Source organism: Carex rostrata, chromosome 8, assembly GCF_964058835.1.
Source record: "Carex rostrata chromosome 8, lpCarRost1.2, whole genome shotgun sequence".
Classification (NCBI taxonomy): domain Eukaryota; kingdom Viridiplantae; phylum Streptophyta; class Magnoliopsida; order Poales; family Cyperaceae; genus Carex; species Carex rostrata.
Window position 1 is genome coordinate 14,056,725 of NC_135925.1, and position 20,072 is coordinate 14,076,796.

At 31.9% G+C, this 20,072-nt stretch overlaps 1 protein-coding gene, 2 long non-coding RNA genes and 1 pseudogene across 3 annotated transcripts; 1 reads left to right on the forward strand and 3 right to left on the reverse strand.

Annotated features, from left to right (window-relative positions):
* Positions 1-5,653: 5,653 nt before the first annotated feature.
* LOC144558702 (uncharacterized) lies at positions 5,654-8,242 on the reverse strand. Its single transcript, XR_013512971.1, has 3 exons — positions 7,781-8,242; positions 6,748-6,830; positions 5,654-5,780 (listed from the first exon to the last, which is right to left on the reverse strand). It is a non-coding gene; the product is annotated as an uncharacterized LOC144558702 (long non-coding RNA).
* Positions 8,243-15,147: 6,905 nt separating this feature from the next.
* Positions 15,148-15,717, reverse strand: LOC144558562 (SKP1-like protein 1B pseudogene; annotated as a pseudogene).
* A 1,784-nt stretch (positions 15,718-17,501) lies between these two features.
* On the reverse strand, positions 17,502-19,284 carry PRPL35 (Ribosomal protein L35). Its single transcript, XM_078307545.1, has 3 exons — positions 18,988-19,284; positions 18,143-18,259; positions 17,502-17,705 (listed from the first exon to the last, which is right to left on the reverse strand). Exons 1-3 carry the CDS (start codon positions 19,282-19,284, stop codon positions 17,628-17,630), a joined length of 492 nt encoding a protein of 163 aa, XP_078163671.1. The 3' UTR covers positions 17,502-17,627.
* Positions 18,924-19,200, forward strand: LOC144558701 (uncharacterized). The gene is made up of 2 exons (XR_013512970.1): positions 18,924-19,064; positions 19,095-19,200. It is a non-coding gene; the product is annotated as an uncharacterized LOC144558701 (long non-coding RNA).
* Positions 19,285-20,072: the final 788 nt, after the last annotated feature.

The following is a 20,072-nucleotide window of genomic DNA, read 5'->3' on the forward strand; positions in this document are numbered from 1 at the left end:
ACAAGATTTTAATTTTGTAATCAATAGTGTACTATATATTGCGTCATTATATAAAGCTTTGACGATTAATTTTTTTTTGTATGTAAGTTATTCTAGTCAAGAATAAATATAATTTTATTCAATTTGCATGGTACAAAAATTAATTGCATTATTTTTGGGAGTTTAAAAAAAAATTATAAGACGCAAATTTTACATGTGCTTGGAGACTAAATTTTACATTTTTTGGAATTTTTTTACTATTTATTAAGCCACTTTGAAAATCGCTGATTTTATATTTTCTGGACCATTGGATCAGCGATTTTTCAAAGTGGCTTAATAAATAATAAAAAAATTCCAAAAAAATGTAAAATTTGGTCTCCAAGCACATCTTAATATATAGATCGCATCTAACGGTTCGGATTGACTATTCGGACTTTGAAAACGGAGAAAAATGATAGGGTGCATTTGAACCCTCCTCTATATATATAGGGTCCGGCTAATTTGCTGCCGGTAGCATTTTAGCCAGAGGTGCTGCCGGGTTTTTATTTATTTTGTGATGTCCAAACAACAAATCCAAATCGTTAGATCTTTAATCTATATTATAATCTATTTGGAGACCAAATTTTATATTTTTTGGAATTTTTTTACTATTTATTAAGCTGGTTTGAAAATCGCTGATTTCAATGCTGCAGAAATTTACTGAAAACAGCGGTTTTCAAATTAGCTTAATAAATAGTAAAAAATTCCAAAAAATATATAATTTGTGTCGCTATTGCACTGCTATTGCGCCGTTTTTGTATATTATATATACATATATTATAAAAAAAATGAGTTTATAAAAAAAAAAAAAGGTCGGGCCGTAAATTTTTTTTTCACGGTTTCAATTTTTTAATGGGACCGTGAAAAAAATTCACAGTTAAAAAAAAAAACGGAGCCGTGGTCCCGTGGATATTTTCTACGGATTGGACGTTTTGAAAGGTTGAAAGAAAGCAGAAGCAATTTGTGTATTTGGCGGTCTCCCGTGAGAAGAAATGAGGCGGCCCGCGGCCAACGTGTCCAAGGCCTAACGAGTGCCCAGGTGTCCAAGGCCTAACGAGTGCCCAGGTGTCTGGCACGTGAAAGATACGAGTGCCCACTGCCCAGGGGCCAGGGGTCCTATTACATAAAGTGCCCGCTTTTAATACTCTAAACCCCAAAGTGACGTTGGTGAGTGGTGACATTCATAATTGATTATGTATGTGTTGTGTTCGCTGTACGGGTTTTTAAATAAATAAATGTGTTCTCACTTCCTGGAAAGAGACAAAATTGTTTTTGTATAACACACTCGTCCCTACCAAAGTGCAAAGTTGACGTAAAAATTATCATTACATTACATTACATTACATTACAACTTAGTCCTAATTCTTTTTATTTTGTTTTACAAACTAGTTTTCTCTTTTGCTCTTTGGAGTACTTTGTTGCAACCCTGTCACCCTGTGCTAGCTGTGCATCATGTCGTTTGTTCTTGCTACATGTATATATATTTTTTTTTCAGGATTTTTCTTTTTCTACTTTTTATTCTTTCATTTAGTTTTCATATAGTTGTGTACACCAATGACGCAACACTTTGGAGTGAGACTATGATAAGTGATTTAGACTGTATCTGGTCATTTACTTTTTATTTGAATTTGGAATTTTAAAATCTGAAATAATATGGAAGAACAGCAAATTAATTAACTAAAGTATTTGTTATGGTCCTTTAAATTGTGGGATATTACGTTACTGGTGGGTGCGTGCCTTGGAAATTTAATATATCGGTCGCGTCATGATTCGTGCAGGATATACATTGGGCGGTTGATATGCATTCAACTCTTCCCTCAAAATGTGTTATGTATCGTGTAGCGACTCAAAATTGTATGTAAACGAGTAAACGACTAAACAGGGGACAAGAAAAATATGTGTACCAGCGAAATGAGGACATGACATGACGGAGATCTGTGCTGAAGTTCCACGTGGCATGAGTCGGAGGAGCCGTATGTTTCGAAGACTGGAGGGGAAAGCTCCAAATGCAAGCCTTCGGCTACCCATTTTACCAGCTAGCTTTTTAATTAGTTTTCACATATCTGAAGTGAAGTGAGAGAAGATATATATATTTTTTTTTTCATCAAATTGTCCATTTTCAATAAGGAAATAATAGAGCATAATTTTTAAATCTTTCAAATTAGAAAGTTTTCTCAAATATATCAGCATTAATTATAATTATAATTGGTTATGTAATATATTTTACGCAAGGAGTGATATTTCTATAAAAGTCATTATTTTATTTAATAGCTATAGCTTGTACAAATGTTATTTTCTAAACAGTATCATACATATAAAAACTAAAGAATAATTATATGAATCCTCTCACTCTCACTCTCTCCATCATCCTCCATCTCTTAAACAGATTTTAGATGTGAGTTTTTTTTTTTTTTTAATATCATCCACATTTCTCATGATCTATGAGAAATTTTGCGAATCTAAAACCACGAACGTATTCTACACAATTTTATCTTTCAAATGAGATCCATGATGACATACTTTTGGGCTCATCGTCACACAAGTATTTATACCTCATCGTACAAGTATTTATACATATACTTGTAAGTATTTATCCCTAATCGCGGATCCCGCATCTCCGCATCAACCTTCCCCAATCGTCCCTGCATCAACATTTCTCTAACAAAAATAGTTGACCACATAGGTATCAATACTTCAGTACATATGTATAAATACTTGTAATACTTGATATTAATACTTTTAAATGTCAGCAGTGTCATATGTGGAAAATACTAGGTATAAATTTAGATGACGAGGTATAAATACTTGTGTGACAACGAACTCGAAAGTATGTCATCATGGATCTCATTTGAAAGATAAAATTGTGTAGAAGACGTTCGTGATTTTAGATTCGCGAAATTCCTTGTAGATCGTGAGAAATGTGGATGAGATTGAACAAATAAAATTCGCGAAATTCTACACAATGATAAAAATAATTTTTTTGGTAATTATAATATTCATAGTAGGGACCGATCTAAGGTGATTGTTAGAGTGGCTAAGCCACCTCTATAATTTTAAAATTTGAATTACGTACATTGAAATTTATTTATTTTAGAATTTTTATATAGTCTAGACTTTTTCATAATATATACATCAAATGTTTATTTACATTCTAATAATTAAAGTTCTATTTTGTGGTTGAGATGACTTGAATTTAAATTCCCCATTTGCATTGTAAATTTCAGGCCCTTATGATAAGCAAACTTAAAAGAAAATTGCACAGGATGAATTTACTTTTCAAAAACTTTGTCGAACCGAGAGGCATTAATTACAAATGGTTATTTAGGCAGTTAGTCAAGAATAAAAAATAAAAAAAATGGAATCTAATAATGCCAGTTGATCCGAAGAATAATTAATCATTTTTTGGTAACTGTAACATAATTGATCTAAAGAAAAATAGTAATGAACTATCAACCAATTCCTTGTTAATTTTGTAAAGAATATTTTTTAGTTTGCAAGAATTGATGAAAAGATAATTAACATCATTTGTTTGGGTGCTTTGGTTTAACAGTTGCTATATCATCTGGAGATATATTGTAAATTCGGATGCATTTTTGTTTTTTTAAGGTCAATACTCAATAGTCAAAGTCTACCTAAATGCCCCGTTTTAACTTTTAAGCTAGGTTGGGTTGGGTTAATATCGTAATTATTTTTTCCCAATCCTGCTTCGATTGTACGGAATTATCAAAAGTTTTAACACTGTTTCTTTGCAATTATTTCTGTCGTTTGATTTACAATTAATTTATGTTCATTTTTAGTCAAAGATATTATATTAACACCAAAAATATATACAGTGTTCCGTCAGATAAACTCCTAAGTCCTATATATCCTATCCTATCCTATCCTATTGTGAGAATCATATATATATATATGGAAAACAAAACAACCCTACTAACTCGATCATCACATTTTTCAACATTATTAATTAATCTTAATTTGAACGGTTATAAATCATGTTGCGGGTTAAGACTTAGGAAAAGTCAAGATATATTGATCCAATTCATTTTACATTTTTCGATATTGACTTCCGTAAAATCTCAATAATTATTCTAATTTTTTAAATAATATATCTTTAATAACTTTTAAATTTTAACTCAAGCTATTTTTTTTTTTTAAGAAAAATATGTCGAGTTTCATCTATAATTAGGGGGTGTAGACAGATGAGACATTATCCATTCATAAATAAATTTGCCTCCGGACATTTGTTCCATACGTAAATGGACAACTCCTTTGCATCATGTTTGGTTGTGACCTACAGGGTGGAATTAGGAGTTTAGACATCGTTATTCCATCAAACGTGCCTTAATTGAGCTGGACTAAGATGGTATAAGCCGATCTTTAGGCCGGCCTAAATTAAACCACCTCACATGGTGGTTTAATTTTTATTCCACCTCGTGACCTAACTTGAATGATTATAATAATATTTTATTTTTATATAATTAGTATATTATTATTAATAATTATTATTAGTATATAATTATATAATTAATATCTTATATTGTTAATATAGTAAATAATTATTATAATTAATATCCTTTTATTAATAATTATTATTAATAAATAATTATATAATTATTATGTTATATTGTTAATATATTAAATAATTATTATATAATATTGTAATATATGATAGTTATTATTAATATATTAATATTGTGTAATTAGTATCTTATTAACGATATATAACTATATAATTAATATGTTATATTGTTAATTTATTAAATAATTATTATAATAATATTATAATATTTTATAGTTATTATTAATATATTAATATTATATAATTAGTATCTTATTATTAATATATAATTATATAATTAATATTTTCTTATTCATAATTATTATTAATATGTAATTATATAATTAATATGTTATATTGTTAATATATTAAATAATTATTATAATAATATTACAATATATTATAGTTGCTATTAATATATTAATATTATATAATTAGTATCTTATTATTATTAAGAATTATTATTAATTTATAATTATATAATTAATAATTAATATTGTTAACATAGTAAATCATTATTATAATAATATTATAATATATTATAGTTGTTATTGATATGTTAATATTATATAATTAGTATCTTACTATTAATAAGTATTATTAATATATAATTATATAATTAATATTTTATATTGTTAATATATTAAGTAATTATTTTAATAAGATTATATAATTAGTATCTTTTTATAAATAATTATTATTAATTTATAATTATATAATTAGTATTTTATTATTAATAGTAAATAATTAATATTTTATATTATTAATATATTAAATAAAATTTATAATAATATATAATATATTACAGTTTTAATTAATATATTAATATTATATAATTATTATCTTATTATAAATAATTAACCAATTTAGGCTCTCAAAACTTTAGTCCTCCACCAATTCTAACCAAATAAGGAATAGTTTAAGCTATTGTAATTTAAACACCTGATAGCCACTATATACGAATACTGATCGGATATCGGACGGATACGAATACGGATATAAATATGAATATAATTCGGATAATTAAAAATAAATTACTAATGTACATTCTAATAAAAAATAACATCTAATATTGTCACACCCCAAATCCACCGGGTCTGACAGCCTGCCGCGTGTATAAATCAAGCGTCACATATACACGCAAGGCAGTGGATCTTTTATATGCATTGCCAATACCCTCACTCGCTGCGTCCGAGTAACAAACCTGAAAATAATCGGGAGGGTGGGGGTGAGAATAAATTCTCAGTGCGAATTTTGCCACAGTTTAGACTATTGGACTTGCAATCAAACTCTATATTCAAAAATGAAACCCAAACAATAAACAATGCAAACAGATACATATAATCATAAACATAAATAACAGAATGCCAATGCACGACAACAGTTAAATCAACCTGCAACACAGTTTACGGAATTTCCAAGATGAATTTCAAACACAACATATATTTTGGCTTAACTCGATTCATAACTCAGTTCATTAGGGCTTGTAGCAATTACAGATGTTCTTTCGAGCTGAACCTTTATCAAACCCACATCTGTAGGGTTACTGACACCTACAGATGGCCAACCGCTGGACCCTTTATCTGACACTCATCTGCAACCGCTTGGCTTAACAGTTTATTAAGGTCTGGTTCAAATCATGTAAAGAAAATCCACTTTAGAATCGTTTCCAATATTCGTCATATTCAATCGACCGTTCAAATGCATTAACACGTAGGAAAATGCTACCGAGCCATAGACGTTACACAAGTCAACCACGATTTCCAATCACATCTCATAACATAATCACCCTCCCTCGTCCCAACCGGTACTGGGAATATCGAGGGCCGTTCACCTAAGGCCATTTAGGATCCTGGGAATCCAAGTCAGCATACAGCCCGACTTGGCAAATTAATTGGATCCAAGTGCTTAACTTCGTAAATCCATTCACACACATATCAATTCCACTCGTGGTGACTTTAAATCAAAATCAGATCACAATAGATCGACATAACCTATAACCATACCAGTATGCAAATCATTCAATTCAGATCAATTCGAGTTTAATTTGATTGGGCTATGCAAATGCTCTACGCAATTCAGTGATGCAATCAATGATATTCAACATGACAAACGAAAACACAGTTTAATTCCTGAAAATAAAGTATCAAACAAGTCCAAGAATCCCGCACCTTATTATGACGAGCGTACCGCTTAATTTAAAGATCAGGCGTCTCGAATTGCCTCGCGAAATCTGGCTCGACTGAGCCTACACCTATATTATACGATTACTTGGTTTAGTTCGGTTACATTCTCAAAACTTAAATTCCAAAAGCCGTCTTTCAATTCGTCAATTCTTTTATACCTTTCGGCTCATTTATAATTATTTTAATTCAAGTCCAATTTAATAAGGCCCTTATATAAACTTTCACCTTATTACACTTTGGTCCATTGGACGTATCAATTATTTTATTCCAATTCAATTTAATTAAAGACCCATAATTTAGTAAAGGTTTAAGCCTCCTATTTAAAATTTACAATTCATTTCAGATTCATTATAACTATTTTCACTTTCAAGGCCCATGTATAAAATTCTTATGCATGTCATACATTTTAATACAATGGCTTACTTATTTAATTTAGTCCAATGCATACATAAACAAAGGCCCCCAATTCATTTAATCAATTCATCCACAAGCCAACAGTAACGGTCACGGCCTAATTTATCACATATACCAATTTGGTCTTAAATTACACAATTTCATTTCATTTATGCCGTATTCCTTTTTTTTTATCACTTAACCTCCACAAAAATTCACACACTTGCACCTTAGTCATATAAACCATACACCTTTCCGTATATAGACACAATTTGCAAAATTTACCAATTTAGTCCTTGTTCAACCCAAGGCCGAAAATATAAAAGAGATGAACAAGAGTTATCAAATATACACATCTAATCAATTTATTCTCATACTAATTTGGTGGTTGTACGTATAAAAGATTTAAGAGGCACCCAATAATTTTCCCCAATTACACAAACCATAAATCAATTAAAACCAAATAAATTTCAGATTTTACAATATAACCCCTTATACTTAATTTATTCGAACAAATCGATCGAGTCGGGAAAATCAACAACCCGTACTTCGATAATTAGTCAATTCACATCCTACGACATTAATCAATTCATCAATACATAATTCACGAATTTTAGAAATTAACCGAAGGAGAAAAATGTCGGAAGAAATTGATCGGGCCCGAGGGTTTCGTCTCGCCTTGCGGCCACCTCACTTGAGCACAAGCGGGCACCAAGGCAGCACCAAGCCATCACCATCACGGCACCAAGCCAACACCGGGGCAGCACCCCGCCTAAACCCTAGTTTCTAGGGTTTCACGGGAGAGGAGGGGAGGCGGGAAAAGAGGAGGAGGGGCGGGGGTTTTTCGAACCGAGAAGGAGAGAGAGAGAGAAGAGCATGTGGTGGCGGCCGGGGGTGGCCGTGGCAGCGGCGGAAGGGGAGGGGGCGGGGACCCCCTATTTTCGGTGTAGAAGAGAGGAGAGGGAGCGGGGGCCGGAGCTGGGGCTCTCACGGCCAGAGAGGAAGAGAGGAGAGCAGGGTGGCGGTTCCGGTGGGGTTTGCCGGCGACAGGAGAGGGGAGGAGGGGCTCTCCTGGCTTTGGCGTAGAGAGAAAGGGGGGGGGGGCGGGCTGTGGGGGTGTCACGGTTTGGGAAGGAGAGGAGAGAAAGAGAGAAGGGAGAGGGGTGGGATTAAATGGGTTGCTTTAAGATTCGTGCTGGGTGGGATGGGTGGTTAATAACATTCCAACATTTAATTTACAACATTTAGATCCGTGTTGAAATTAAATCCAAAGGTCCAAACAAATCCAGAATTTCAATAAGGTCATTTAATTGGTTTAAGAAATCTGTTTCGACTCTAATTCGAATCGAAAGTTCATAAAATTTTTGTAACTATATTTGTACATAAAATTCGTATATTTATTTCTTAATTTAAGATTCGAATAATTTGATTTCCTTTTTATATAATTATGTATATTCAATTAATTATCTAAAAATTCTAAATGAACAAGCTTTATAAATTCTATATTTTATTTGTACGAATATTTTCGTAGAATTATAATTTTATTCCTAGTGCTATATTTTATTTTATTTCTAAATCTCTAAATTTTATTATACATAATTTTATAATTTTATATATATGATTTACATTACGAAATTTTAGTTTCGTTTTAGTCGGTCAGAAATTTCTGACAGATCGTTAAATTAATTCAACTTTTTATTTAAGCCAAATGATCAATTTAGTAATTTAATAAAGTTTTAAAATTTCGGAAATGTAACAAATATAATTTTTTTATTCATAAATTCGAACTAATATTTTTCATAATAAGTTGGTTGGTTACAAAATATATATTATTTACCAAATTGATAATCACTAATCATGTCATAGTATTATATTGTTCATCGGAATATATCAACCCAAGCTTGATAATATTTTTTGTAAGCATATAGGAAAAAAAAATTTAAAAGAGCCTTGAATGAGCTGTATCTGTTGTTACTAAGATCATATGTCAATACTATGTGACTAAAAATATAAGTCATAAATCACTGGTATAACAAAAAAAATACAAGTAATAAATCATTGGTATGTATATGCAGTTTAATTAATTATTTTAAGAACAAAGAATATCTTTGTTGTGGTGTAAACAGTCGGATACAGATAGTTAGAGATCAAACCATATCCTTATTAGTTATAATTTCTCAAATACAGATACATATAATCTCGGATACGAATACAGATACGGATCAGATAATTTAAACAATTTTTTGACGGATCGGATAATTTAAATAAATTTTTGAATTCAGATCCAGACGAAATCAGATAATATCCGATCCGTTTACACCCCTAATATAGATACAATTATGGTTTTCAATTCGTAAGTGGACATGGATTAAAATCCGGATTAATTATCTGGATCTATTTTTTTCAAATATGGATGTTCGTTTCAAAGACCCATATAATAAAAACAGTGATTAATTTTTGTTAGTTAATATGTAATTTTTTAACGTATAAATCTATTATATTAGCTGTATATTAAATTAATATCTAATATTCAATTCTTATTTGTATTCGAATTTATTCCTATCATAATTTATATCCTAATTAAAATAAAATAAAAATGACGCCAATATGACGACACTAGCCCCACTATATTTGCAAAGGCTAATGTGTTTCATGTGTGCACAGAAAATGATATTTAATTCTTTGATAAGGTCAGAACTCAGAATCAGTCCCTGAATTACTCATCTCCTTAAAATAAAATAATCCGTTCCATGCTTAATTGTCCCTTAATTTGGTTTCTTCTATGTATAATATATGTATTGTCCCCACGTATGATGATATGACTTTAATTAATTATGGATTTATTTATATATATTGGTTTCACAAAGTTTTGGATGTTGTTTTCTTTCCTAGCTTTTATACCCTTTTACACCTCACGTCCATTTTTTAACTTCAAACAATATAAATAAGCCAAGTGTTTTTTTTCCCCATTTTATATATAGTCCTTCAATCAAAGCAAAGGTCACCTATAAACTATTATGTAAAATATCAAATACGTTTTAGTTAGAAACTATATATTTTAATTTACTTTCGGACAACATGCTTCACAGTTAATAATCTAACATATGTGTTTTATAATGCTAGAAAGAATAATGTTAACCTTTTTTGGAAACATTTCATTATTTGTAGTCCGCCATTATAAAAAAAAGGACCAATTTGTACAAAACATAAAACAATAAATTTCTCATACATTGCGACTTCGCAGCCTCTTTAAGAAAAATAAATTTCTCACCAAGTCTTTTTTGTGAACTCAACTCTAAAATCTATTAAATTGATTTCAAATGACGAATTCAAATCATTGAATAATGCGTTTACATGCAAAAATTTTAAACTTTAGAATTAATTTTGTATAAAGTCAAGCGGTCAAAATTAGAAAGTTTATAAATCAATTTCAATACATTCATTTTTGAACGTTTTTTTTTACCACTCAACTCTATACTAAATTAATTTAAAGTATTTAATTTTTTATACGTAGACGCATCACTCGTAAGTTAAACGGATTTCAACAGTTCAAATTCTTCACTTAAAATTAATATGATAGATTTTAAAATTAAATTCATAAAAAAAAATTAATGAACTTGAAAACAATCTAGTTCTACTAGAATGATTGTATTAAAACCAATAGATTACTAGTTTTACTTGGGCTGCTTTGCAAAGTGGATGGGTCTCTCATTACGGGCTAAAAATCTGCAAGCCCAAATATGGCTAAAGGACATGCGAGCCGATGTACATACCAATGTTGTAAATAACGGTATGTGTTCGTCGGACGGACAAGATACCGCCAAGTGATTATTTGGTATGCTTCTGATTAATCAAAATTATGTGACTGATTAATCGTTTTCATTAAAATTATGTATATATATTTTTAATTTATTAAAAATGATTTATTTAACTCATCAAACTTGTCAAATAAATTTAATTTAACTTAGTTCTATTATTATAGCATGACACAACGCTTATTTCTTCTTAACAACACATACGAACTTTGCACGTGTAAGTAACATATTTATCTAATACAATAATAATTCCGAAAATTAAGTTTTTTTCAAATACTAATAACATATTATTTAAAAGAAATCAAACATCTCAATATAAAATTATTAAATTTAGTTTATGATAACAACTAAATTTCATATATAAACAAACATGTTGTACTAATTGAAAAAATTATATCAATAAGTAAGACAAATATATACTATATAAATAATAGAAAAATTAATCAATTTTAAAGTAAGAAGAAAAAATATATATAAAAAATATTGAATGTATATCAAAGCACAAAACACAAATAAAACCAAGATTTATAAAACAATGTGAAAATAAATATTTACTTGAATAAATGAAAATAAACAGGAATAAACATGAATAAACGGACGATTAAACGAGAATAATCGGCCAATTAATTGGAAAAATCTATTAACAGACCTCCAATTAGTGTATTCGTAACGATTTGGCTGCCGTTAATGATTAAACGGACATTTAATTGACCGTTAAGACCCTTTTTTTTTATACAAATCAATTGTAACAGTAAGCATTGTAATCACTCCGCAAACAGATATTAAACATAATAAAACTATTATTAAGTCTGCTTCTGATTCTGAATATGGCTTCCTTCCATCAAACCGACTTCTTGTCTATAATCAACATTTTGCACGAAACTCGATCCAAAAAAGAAGAAGAAGAACTACCCTTTTCCCGCCTCTTTTAGTTGTCTTATTTCATTTTCCCTCCAGATTCCAGAACCAAAGGGCTTAAGTTGTCAGGCCGTGTTTCTTTCTCCGCGGTGTTGTCTCTTTTTTGCTGGTCTTCAACGTAAGTTTATACTGCGCTATTTTTATTTAGTTCACCGCTGCATTCTTCTTTATGTTGTTCTCAATAATCCAGTAAGGGTTATATCACAAATGCAATCGCCGCATGGAACTGTGCCAAGGAAATTTGCATTTTGTTTAATCACAAGGCACTTTCAACACAGGAAAAACAAAAGAACTTGATGCTTTTTTTATTTTTTTGTAAAAGAAAGCGCTTTTTCTTTCATGTAAAAAAACTGGAAAAGATTTGACTGGACCTACTTTATATGGCAATCAATTCATATATGTATGATCTCTTTTCTTATGAAACTATTGGTTTTTTTAATTCAATTAGTAAAGAGGATTATGATCTTTGTAGTTATTTACATCTTCCAACCACAGCTTTATTATTTGAAACTATGTCTGAGACTGTGAGCATCATATATATACCAGTAGATGAATGAGCAAAGAAACAATCTCTTTGTAATTTTCTTTTTTTCCGTGTAATGTGTACTGGTACTAATGACGATACTGTAACTGAATTTTTTTTATTATATGCAGCTTTGCAATGGGAAAAGGAAGTATCCATCCAACTTTGGTGGAGAAGAGGCCGAAACACTTGCTGAAATTAGGGAAAGAGAAAGAAAACTCAGACAGATAAATCAAAAGTGTACTATTTCTTTATCTGATTTCAGTCACGGGTTACTATTCATTTGAGTTATGAACTGGCACAGTATCATCAACAATAAATAAAAAGTGAAGCTATGGTACTATGCGTAGCGCATATTGGCCCGCGCTATGGACTCAAATTTTTCAGTTTGAAAGTCCTAACTATCGATTCGAACCGTTCAACATAGTCTCCATATGAACATGCACTTGTAAACTAAATTTTACATTTTTTAGAATTTTTGTACTATTTTTTTAGATGGGTAGAAAATCACTTGATGTGCAAATTCTGGACCATAAAAAAACAGTGATTTTCTATCCATCTAAAAAAATTCTAAAAAAATTAAAATTTAGTTTGCAAGTACATATTCATCCGGAGACCATGTTGAACGGTTCGGATGGACTGCTAGAATTTGAAAACAAAAAGATTGATCCGTAGTACGGACCAATGTGCTCTATGCATAGTACCATAGCCTCACTCCTAAATAAATACTATATTTTGGTTTAAGCTGGGTTTGGATGGGCTTGTTGATGAAATCTATGTCTAATTAGATAAGGCTTCCAGCACATTACATTAATAGGAAACTTTATCCTTAAATGAACAAATTGGCAGGTACTTGTAACAAAAAAGCTAAGACAAAGGACTCGAAAGATGATGACATTGTGATTTTGAAAGAATCATTTCTGGCTGTTGCTAATGCTATATCTTGATATCAACTATGGAGCTTGTCAAATCTCAGCCAAAGCTTCCAACACCAAAGAGTGAAATTTGGAATATGTTGGTCGACCTAGGTTTTGGTGGCCTAGAGATAATGAAGGCATATATCTTTTTAGGCAAGAATCCTGATATGGTAGATGTTATTCTTGGATCTCCTGCTAGCAAGTGTAAGAGCCTTATAGAAATGATGTCACTCAATTAAGGTATTTCAACCTACAACCACTTTTGTTTGGTGCTATATAGGCATCCATCATTTATCTGGATACTGGGAAAGATATATTTTGTGATAATTGGTGATAGTTTTTGTAATCAGGAATATATATTTTGTGAATGAAACCCCGATACTTTTATCATATTTATATAAAGACTTGTTTACAGTTGATGTAATGCTTTTTGAAACATTGTCATATTTTTGTGTTTGATGCTCTGCATGCTTGCGTAATTTTGCACTGCTTTACATTTCCAAAGTATATGCTTGCCTCCATGCAGTTGGTGTTTCATGTTACATGCTATCATAAGAGATCTTTCTAGAGTATATACTCATGCATTACATGCTCAAAGTTACAATTTGTTTCAGAAAAAGAAAATGAAAGGAGTTAATTCATATTTTGTGCACATTACTGTAACAATTTTAGAGGACCAAAGCACACTGAATTCTAACTATAAATCTAAGTCAGATGCGATTCAATGACTGGTTACAGTGCTGAGTAATAATATACTTGTTACAAAAGACCAAAATGCCCTTTATACATGGAAGCTTTGCATAATTCGTACTGGTAACCGTTGCATTTGTTGAACCATCAGGGAAACCAGCAGCTGCTCACATTTGAGCAATTGTACTTGTACACCAGCAAATGCTCATATTTCTTTCATTTTAAATTTTGCTTATTGTGCATAAAAGAAGTTAAATGTACAATATATACAAATAAACAATATTATGTGAGAAAGTTTAAAATCTGACAACATGTATTGCAGGATCTCTTTTATGATGCTTGTTCACTATATTTGGTAATACTGGTACATATTTATATTTTCAGAGTTCCTCGAGAGGAAACAGTACACAGGTACGATACAGGCAATGATATGTCAATTGAAAGTTGAATTTGGGTTAATAAAACCTTCACAATTAGCCAAACCTGACATGAAAAGTCAGATACTGTCAAATTCGTCCTTTTTTTAAATTGGCTTCACATATTGACTCCTACTATCATGAGAGGGCTCGAAATTTTCAATTTTCAATTTTTGTCATATATTATATAGTGGTCGAAATTATTAATTTTACATCGAATATGTATGAAAATGTGACTTTTATAATTTCGAAATTAAAAAAACATCAAACCTTAATTTAAATATTTCTTTAATTAGGTTGAGATTGGTAAAGACAGGAAGAAAGTTTGTAAGTTAACATGTGAGCTCTAGGATTTTGGACCCAAATTAGGTGCGACATTTTCTAATTTATATATTTAACTTAAGAAATGAAGTTTGAAACTTCTAATTGTAAGAACATTTCCTTCTTTTTTTCACAGAACTTATTACAACTCAATGTTGAATCCAAGAAAAAAAAAAAAAAAAACCTCTAAATCTCAATACAAAATTCCTTGTCAAAGACACCTTGAACTTATGACATCAACTAAAAGAGCATAATCACACTAGCAATATATGATATCAACTAAAAGACAATTTTGAAACAGACTTAAAAATCGAAGCAGAAAACAAGTTGTTAGCAGCTAAAAGACACAATCTTGATGAACCAAATCAAAGCAGGAGAGTTAATAATTTTCATCACTGAAAAGCCCAATGGTGTTTGTGTCGAATCTCCTCTTCCTCCTCGGCTGTGTAGTCGTTTGTGATGTTGAAGGCCTGACGGATCTCCTCCACCCTCATCCCCTCCATCTTGCCGGCCACCTTTTTGCATGTAACGTTCAGCAGGCCCTGGATGTTGAGATAGTTAGCTGCATTGATAAGGCTGAGGAGTGTCTTCATATCGACACCTCCAAATAACTCGTCCCAGATCCTCAGCTCCTTGTCAGAAATCCTTGAGGAAGCCTCATCTGCTGCTACCTGCGTGGTGCTGCTACCTTGCATGGTAGTCTCAGTCTCAGTCTCAGTCTCCGCCTCATCTGCTGCCTCAACACACTTCTCGCAATAGTTGATCACCATTTTAATGATCTGTGCATTGACATTGGGTATGGGGATGGGGTCGTTTTTGGGGTTTATGGGGTCCATGATGGGGTGGGCTTCTATAAAGCTGCAGATCGTTGTAGATTGCTTCGCCACTGTTTCAGACACATCGAACTCCATTCCATCATTGCTCTTGAGCGTGATCTTCTTGTCGGTCGTGTTGTCCGACATTTTCTTATTGTGGAAAGATAAATTGAGAGGAATAGAAATTAAGGAGATGAGTGATCTTTGGAATCTTGGTTGAGTTCTAGGTGACGCTATGATTTTATATACCAACTTACCAAGCATGATCCAATGCTGTGTTGTTTGAATCAACCGTCGTCTGATCTTCTGATCATTTTAAGCTGAATGTGATGGCCGTTCAACGGTTGGTTTCCCATTTTATTTTATTTTTGAAGGTTGGAAACAATTGCTCCAACGATTTGATTGATAATTAAAAAAGTTTTACAATCCTAGTTTGATTGTATAGTCTATACACTATGTACTCTTGATCGGGTTCTACATAGTATTTACAAGGCCACAACCCGATACATCTATCTCATTCCTTGTCTAATCCTATCTATTAGTTCGTATAAATGGCCCCCAATTGTTCACGTCTATCGCCGCTTCATTTATTAGTATGTGAACCAGCTTGGCCTTGTCGGAGAATGTTCGTCTGTCTGCACTGGTAGTACCAGGTTCTGCTGAGACAACAATCTTTTCCAGAATCTATTGCACGGCCTAGCTAGTTGCTAAAGTGTCAGGTTCTAGACCTGACGAAGCTCAGAGACAAGAGAATTGAACAAACAAACTCAGCAGTCAGCAGGGTGTGATGTGTTTACCAAGAAGGATTGGTGAGCACACCTTCTAAAGATTATCGAATTGATTTCGAACTACAAATTCAAACCGTTGAAATCCATATACTTCGTGAGTGATGCCTATACTTGGAAATTTTTTTATAACATGTAAGATTTACATGCTTTGTAATTAACAATCTAACATATGTGTTTTATTGGAACCATTTGATTATTTGTAGTCTGCCATTATAAAAAAGACCAATTTATCCACAACATAAAACAATGGATTTCTCCTACAATGTAGAATGCAATTTTACAAAAATATTAATTTTTTTGTCAAAAATAATATCAAAATGTGACCGCATATTTTATATAAAAAAATAAGTAAAAGATGCCTGCTATAATTATACCAAAGAAAATATTTATCTTAGCTTAATTCTGTGTGAATGTAAACCATCTTAAATTGTGCAGTTAATTATTGTGAAAGAACAGAATAATTTTATTAGACCGATTAGACCGCAAGATTAAATTGGGCTGTTTTGTAATTCTAAGAAGTGGATGGGTCTCTCAATTCTGCAAGCCCAAATATGGCTAAAGAACAGAACAGAACAGAACAGGCAAGGCAATGTAGAAAGTAGAAAGTAGAAACCAATTGTAACTATTGTAATCACTCCGCAGAGAGATAGATATTCAACAAATAGCGAGAAAAAGTTTTCACTTCATTCTTTTGGGATCAAGCAAATGAAAACTGAAGTAATATATCATTCTTTAATGATTGTGTGCTTTTTCCAGTGTACGTATTTTCATAAGATAATATTTTACTAGTTCTCATTTACAGCATAGAGCTGTAAAAGGCTAAAAGCAATGGACTTGCCAATGGAACCAGGTAAAACAAATAAATAATGAATTCAATCAAAATAAATAATTGAAAACGTCATTCACTTCAGCCAATATACTAATGGATGATCTACTGGTACAACGTACCAATGGATCGACAAACCGAATTTACAGCCAGGTCGGTATCAACTAGGAATTTTTAAGTACCCTTAGTTCCTGGTCTAATTTTAACATCTTATATGAATCAATAGTGATTACAGCATTGTTAGAGACAATTGATAGGCATTTTATACCAACATGAGAATACTTTTATATGTAATAAAAACCATTAGACAAAGAAAAATTGAAAAGATATTGATCGAGCAGAGTATACTGAAAAACGTTGCTAAGGGAAATTAAGTACAAGAGAGACTTTGCATGGCTAATGTGTGCCAAAAAACAAAGAGAGAAAAGTCAAGAGCAGAAATGTCATTTTGCCTTTCGGTTGACCTTGAGGTACGGCAGTGCACCTGTTATATTGTCGTAGTCACTTTTGTGCACTTGTACCTATTAAGAAAGAACAAAAGATATGCTCAGAAGAATTATTAACTTTTATTATTTAGGGATTTACTATACTTAAATTTCTAATACTTTCACAACTCGATAAAGTACATACATACTAATAAATTAATATAGTTCAAAATTCAAGTCTTCTTTTAATCAGTCTAATTGAGGCTAAAGAAAACTCAGAACTAAATTCGGACAGAGAAAGCAAGCTTAGCTTAAGAGGATCGGTATCAACCTAATCTAATACCATACAAATACAGCTTGGTACTCATTAGTTATACAGTTATACTTTGATAAGCATAAAAAAGCCACATTTTATGACGGAATTAATCACATGGCTAAAAACCATTACATATAAGCCAGCTTATGATTTTAGAAAATGCTGATTAAGAAAGAATTGAATAAGCACCCAAAAAGTGAAGAAATAAAATATGTACCATTTTGGAGAGGCGATTCTTCCTTTTGGTATTCTTTTTTGCCAACAAGTGTTGTTTACCAGCACGTCGTCTCACTATTTTTCCTGTACCAGTCACCCGAAACCTTTTTGCTGAGGACTGAAATTATAAAAAATTACAGTAAATAAAATGTATCCAAAACATTACTGTAAACACTGGTGCTATCTAGTATTTAGCTGGCAAAAGTTTGGTTGACCATCTAAAGCAATAAAATGGGAGTGCTCCTTACATTCCGTAAAATATCATATCCATTACCAACCATGAAAATGATAAAGAAACCAACATTATATATTTATATGCGTGCATAAATATAAGGAGGTACCACAATATAATCAGAGGTTGGCAGATAACAGTAAACAGAAGTCTTTTTTTTTGCTAACAGTAGCATCAGAATCCAAGGCTTTCCAAAGTAATGAAAGCAGGTAACCTACCTTGGATTTACTAGTTTTCAACAAAAAAATAAGAAGCAATAAAAAGTAAGTTTGGCTTTTAAGTATAGATAAGGAGATAAAAATAGTAAACAGTAAAATAACAAGGAACTTAATTTAGTTTTGTTATCCTACAGATGATACTTTGATAAAAGAGCTCCATATATTCATTAATAGTCTTTCTGATAGCTGTGATACACTTATCAATTCGGTCAATGTTTTAACAAAATTGGCATTTCGCTTCAATTATAAGAACACTTGTATGCTCTAGCAGTTGAGTATACATTACCAATTTTGTAGGCAACGATTTCCCCCAATCAGTAAGAGGGATTCTTCTTAAAGTGAGCTTGCACTTAGATTAGCAATGAATAAATAAAATTAGTAATGTAGATAAGGTACCTTGTGAGTCTTCATTTTGTATTTCTTTGTCTTAGCGGCGAAAACTGTGAGCTTTGAGTGCTTTTGCGTGGGCATAGGCATAGGCATAGGCATAGGCATAGTCATAGAGAACAGAGAAAGATTCTTTCCCAGCGAAAGAGAAGAACCAGCGAAGAAATTGGAGTGGCTGCCGATCTTCTCCAAATGGAGAGCCATTGGAGCAGGAAAAGGACGGCGGAAAATACGACCGCCATTGGAGCAGAGATGGGGAGGTGGGAGAGAAAGGGATAACCTACTCAAACACATTGATAAATTCATTTTTTTTTCTCTGATCTTCTTTAAATTTCAATCTTATCTGATACTGAGAGTGGTTCAGCTATGACTATGAGCGAAGGAAGAAATAGAGAGCGACCTCGTTTCCGTTTCTGTGGATAGAGAGAACTGAGAAGCAAGAAGAGACTGCGCAATTGCCACAAGTTCCAATGAAATTGAGAGTCCATTAATTTTACCATGGGCCAGATGCCAACATGATAAAGCAATGAAGCATGAAGGCCCAATAATAGCCCGCTTAGACTAACCTATGCAGTATGCAGTGGCCTTTTAAATTAGAAATAGGTTCTAGAGCAGTCCGTTTGGTCATTTCATTTCTAGAGCCTGGCTCCAGCCCCAAGCCCCCAACTAATTAAGTCAAAATCGATTAGTAATTAATTGGAAGTAAACATTCAAACAAAACGTACGGTAAGGAATTTATTGCCTTTGTCGAAAACTGTAACGGTACGTACAGTAGGAAATATATATACGAATTAAGTTGGTTCGATCGGGTTCCAGATATTGTAACAGGAAATATAAAACATGTCAATGACTCGTTACAGGCAGGCAACACAGCAGGAAATATAAAACAAGAGATTAGAAATCGGACGCCAGACGAGACGACTGCACTGTAATTCTTTTGATACCTGGCATTCTTTCGCCATGCAAACTGCATGCGGATAGTCTCGTCAAATTAAGTCCTCTCCATTATCTTTTTCGTGATAATTAATGGAGAGGTTGTAGGTATGGATCCGCAGTCTAATCGTACCAGTCTACAGTTGTATATATGTTCATTT

What these genes read in the sequence shown, in the direction of transcription:
- PRPL35 (XM_078307545.1), bottom strand. Translation starts at nt 19,284, where the DNA reads ATGAATTTATCAATGTGTTTGAGTAGGTTATCCCTTTCTCTCCCACCT. An exon ending in ACAAAATGAAGACTCACAAG is followed by an intron (nt 18,260 to 18,987) that starts GTACCTTATCTA and finishes TTATAATTTCAG; the next exon opens with TCCTCAGCAAAAAGGTTTCG. An exon ending in AGAATCGCCTCTCCAAAATG is followed by an intron (nt 17,706 to 18,142) that starts GTACATATTTTA and finishes CTTTCTTAATAG; the next exon opens with GTACAAGTGCACAAAAGTGA.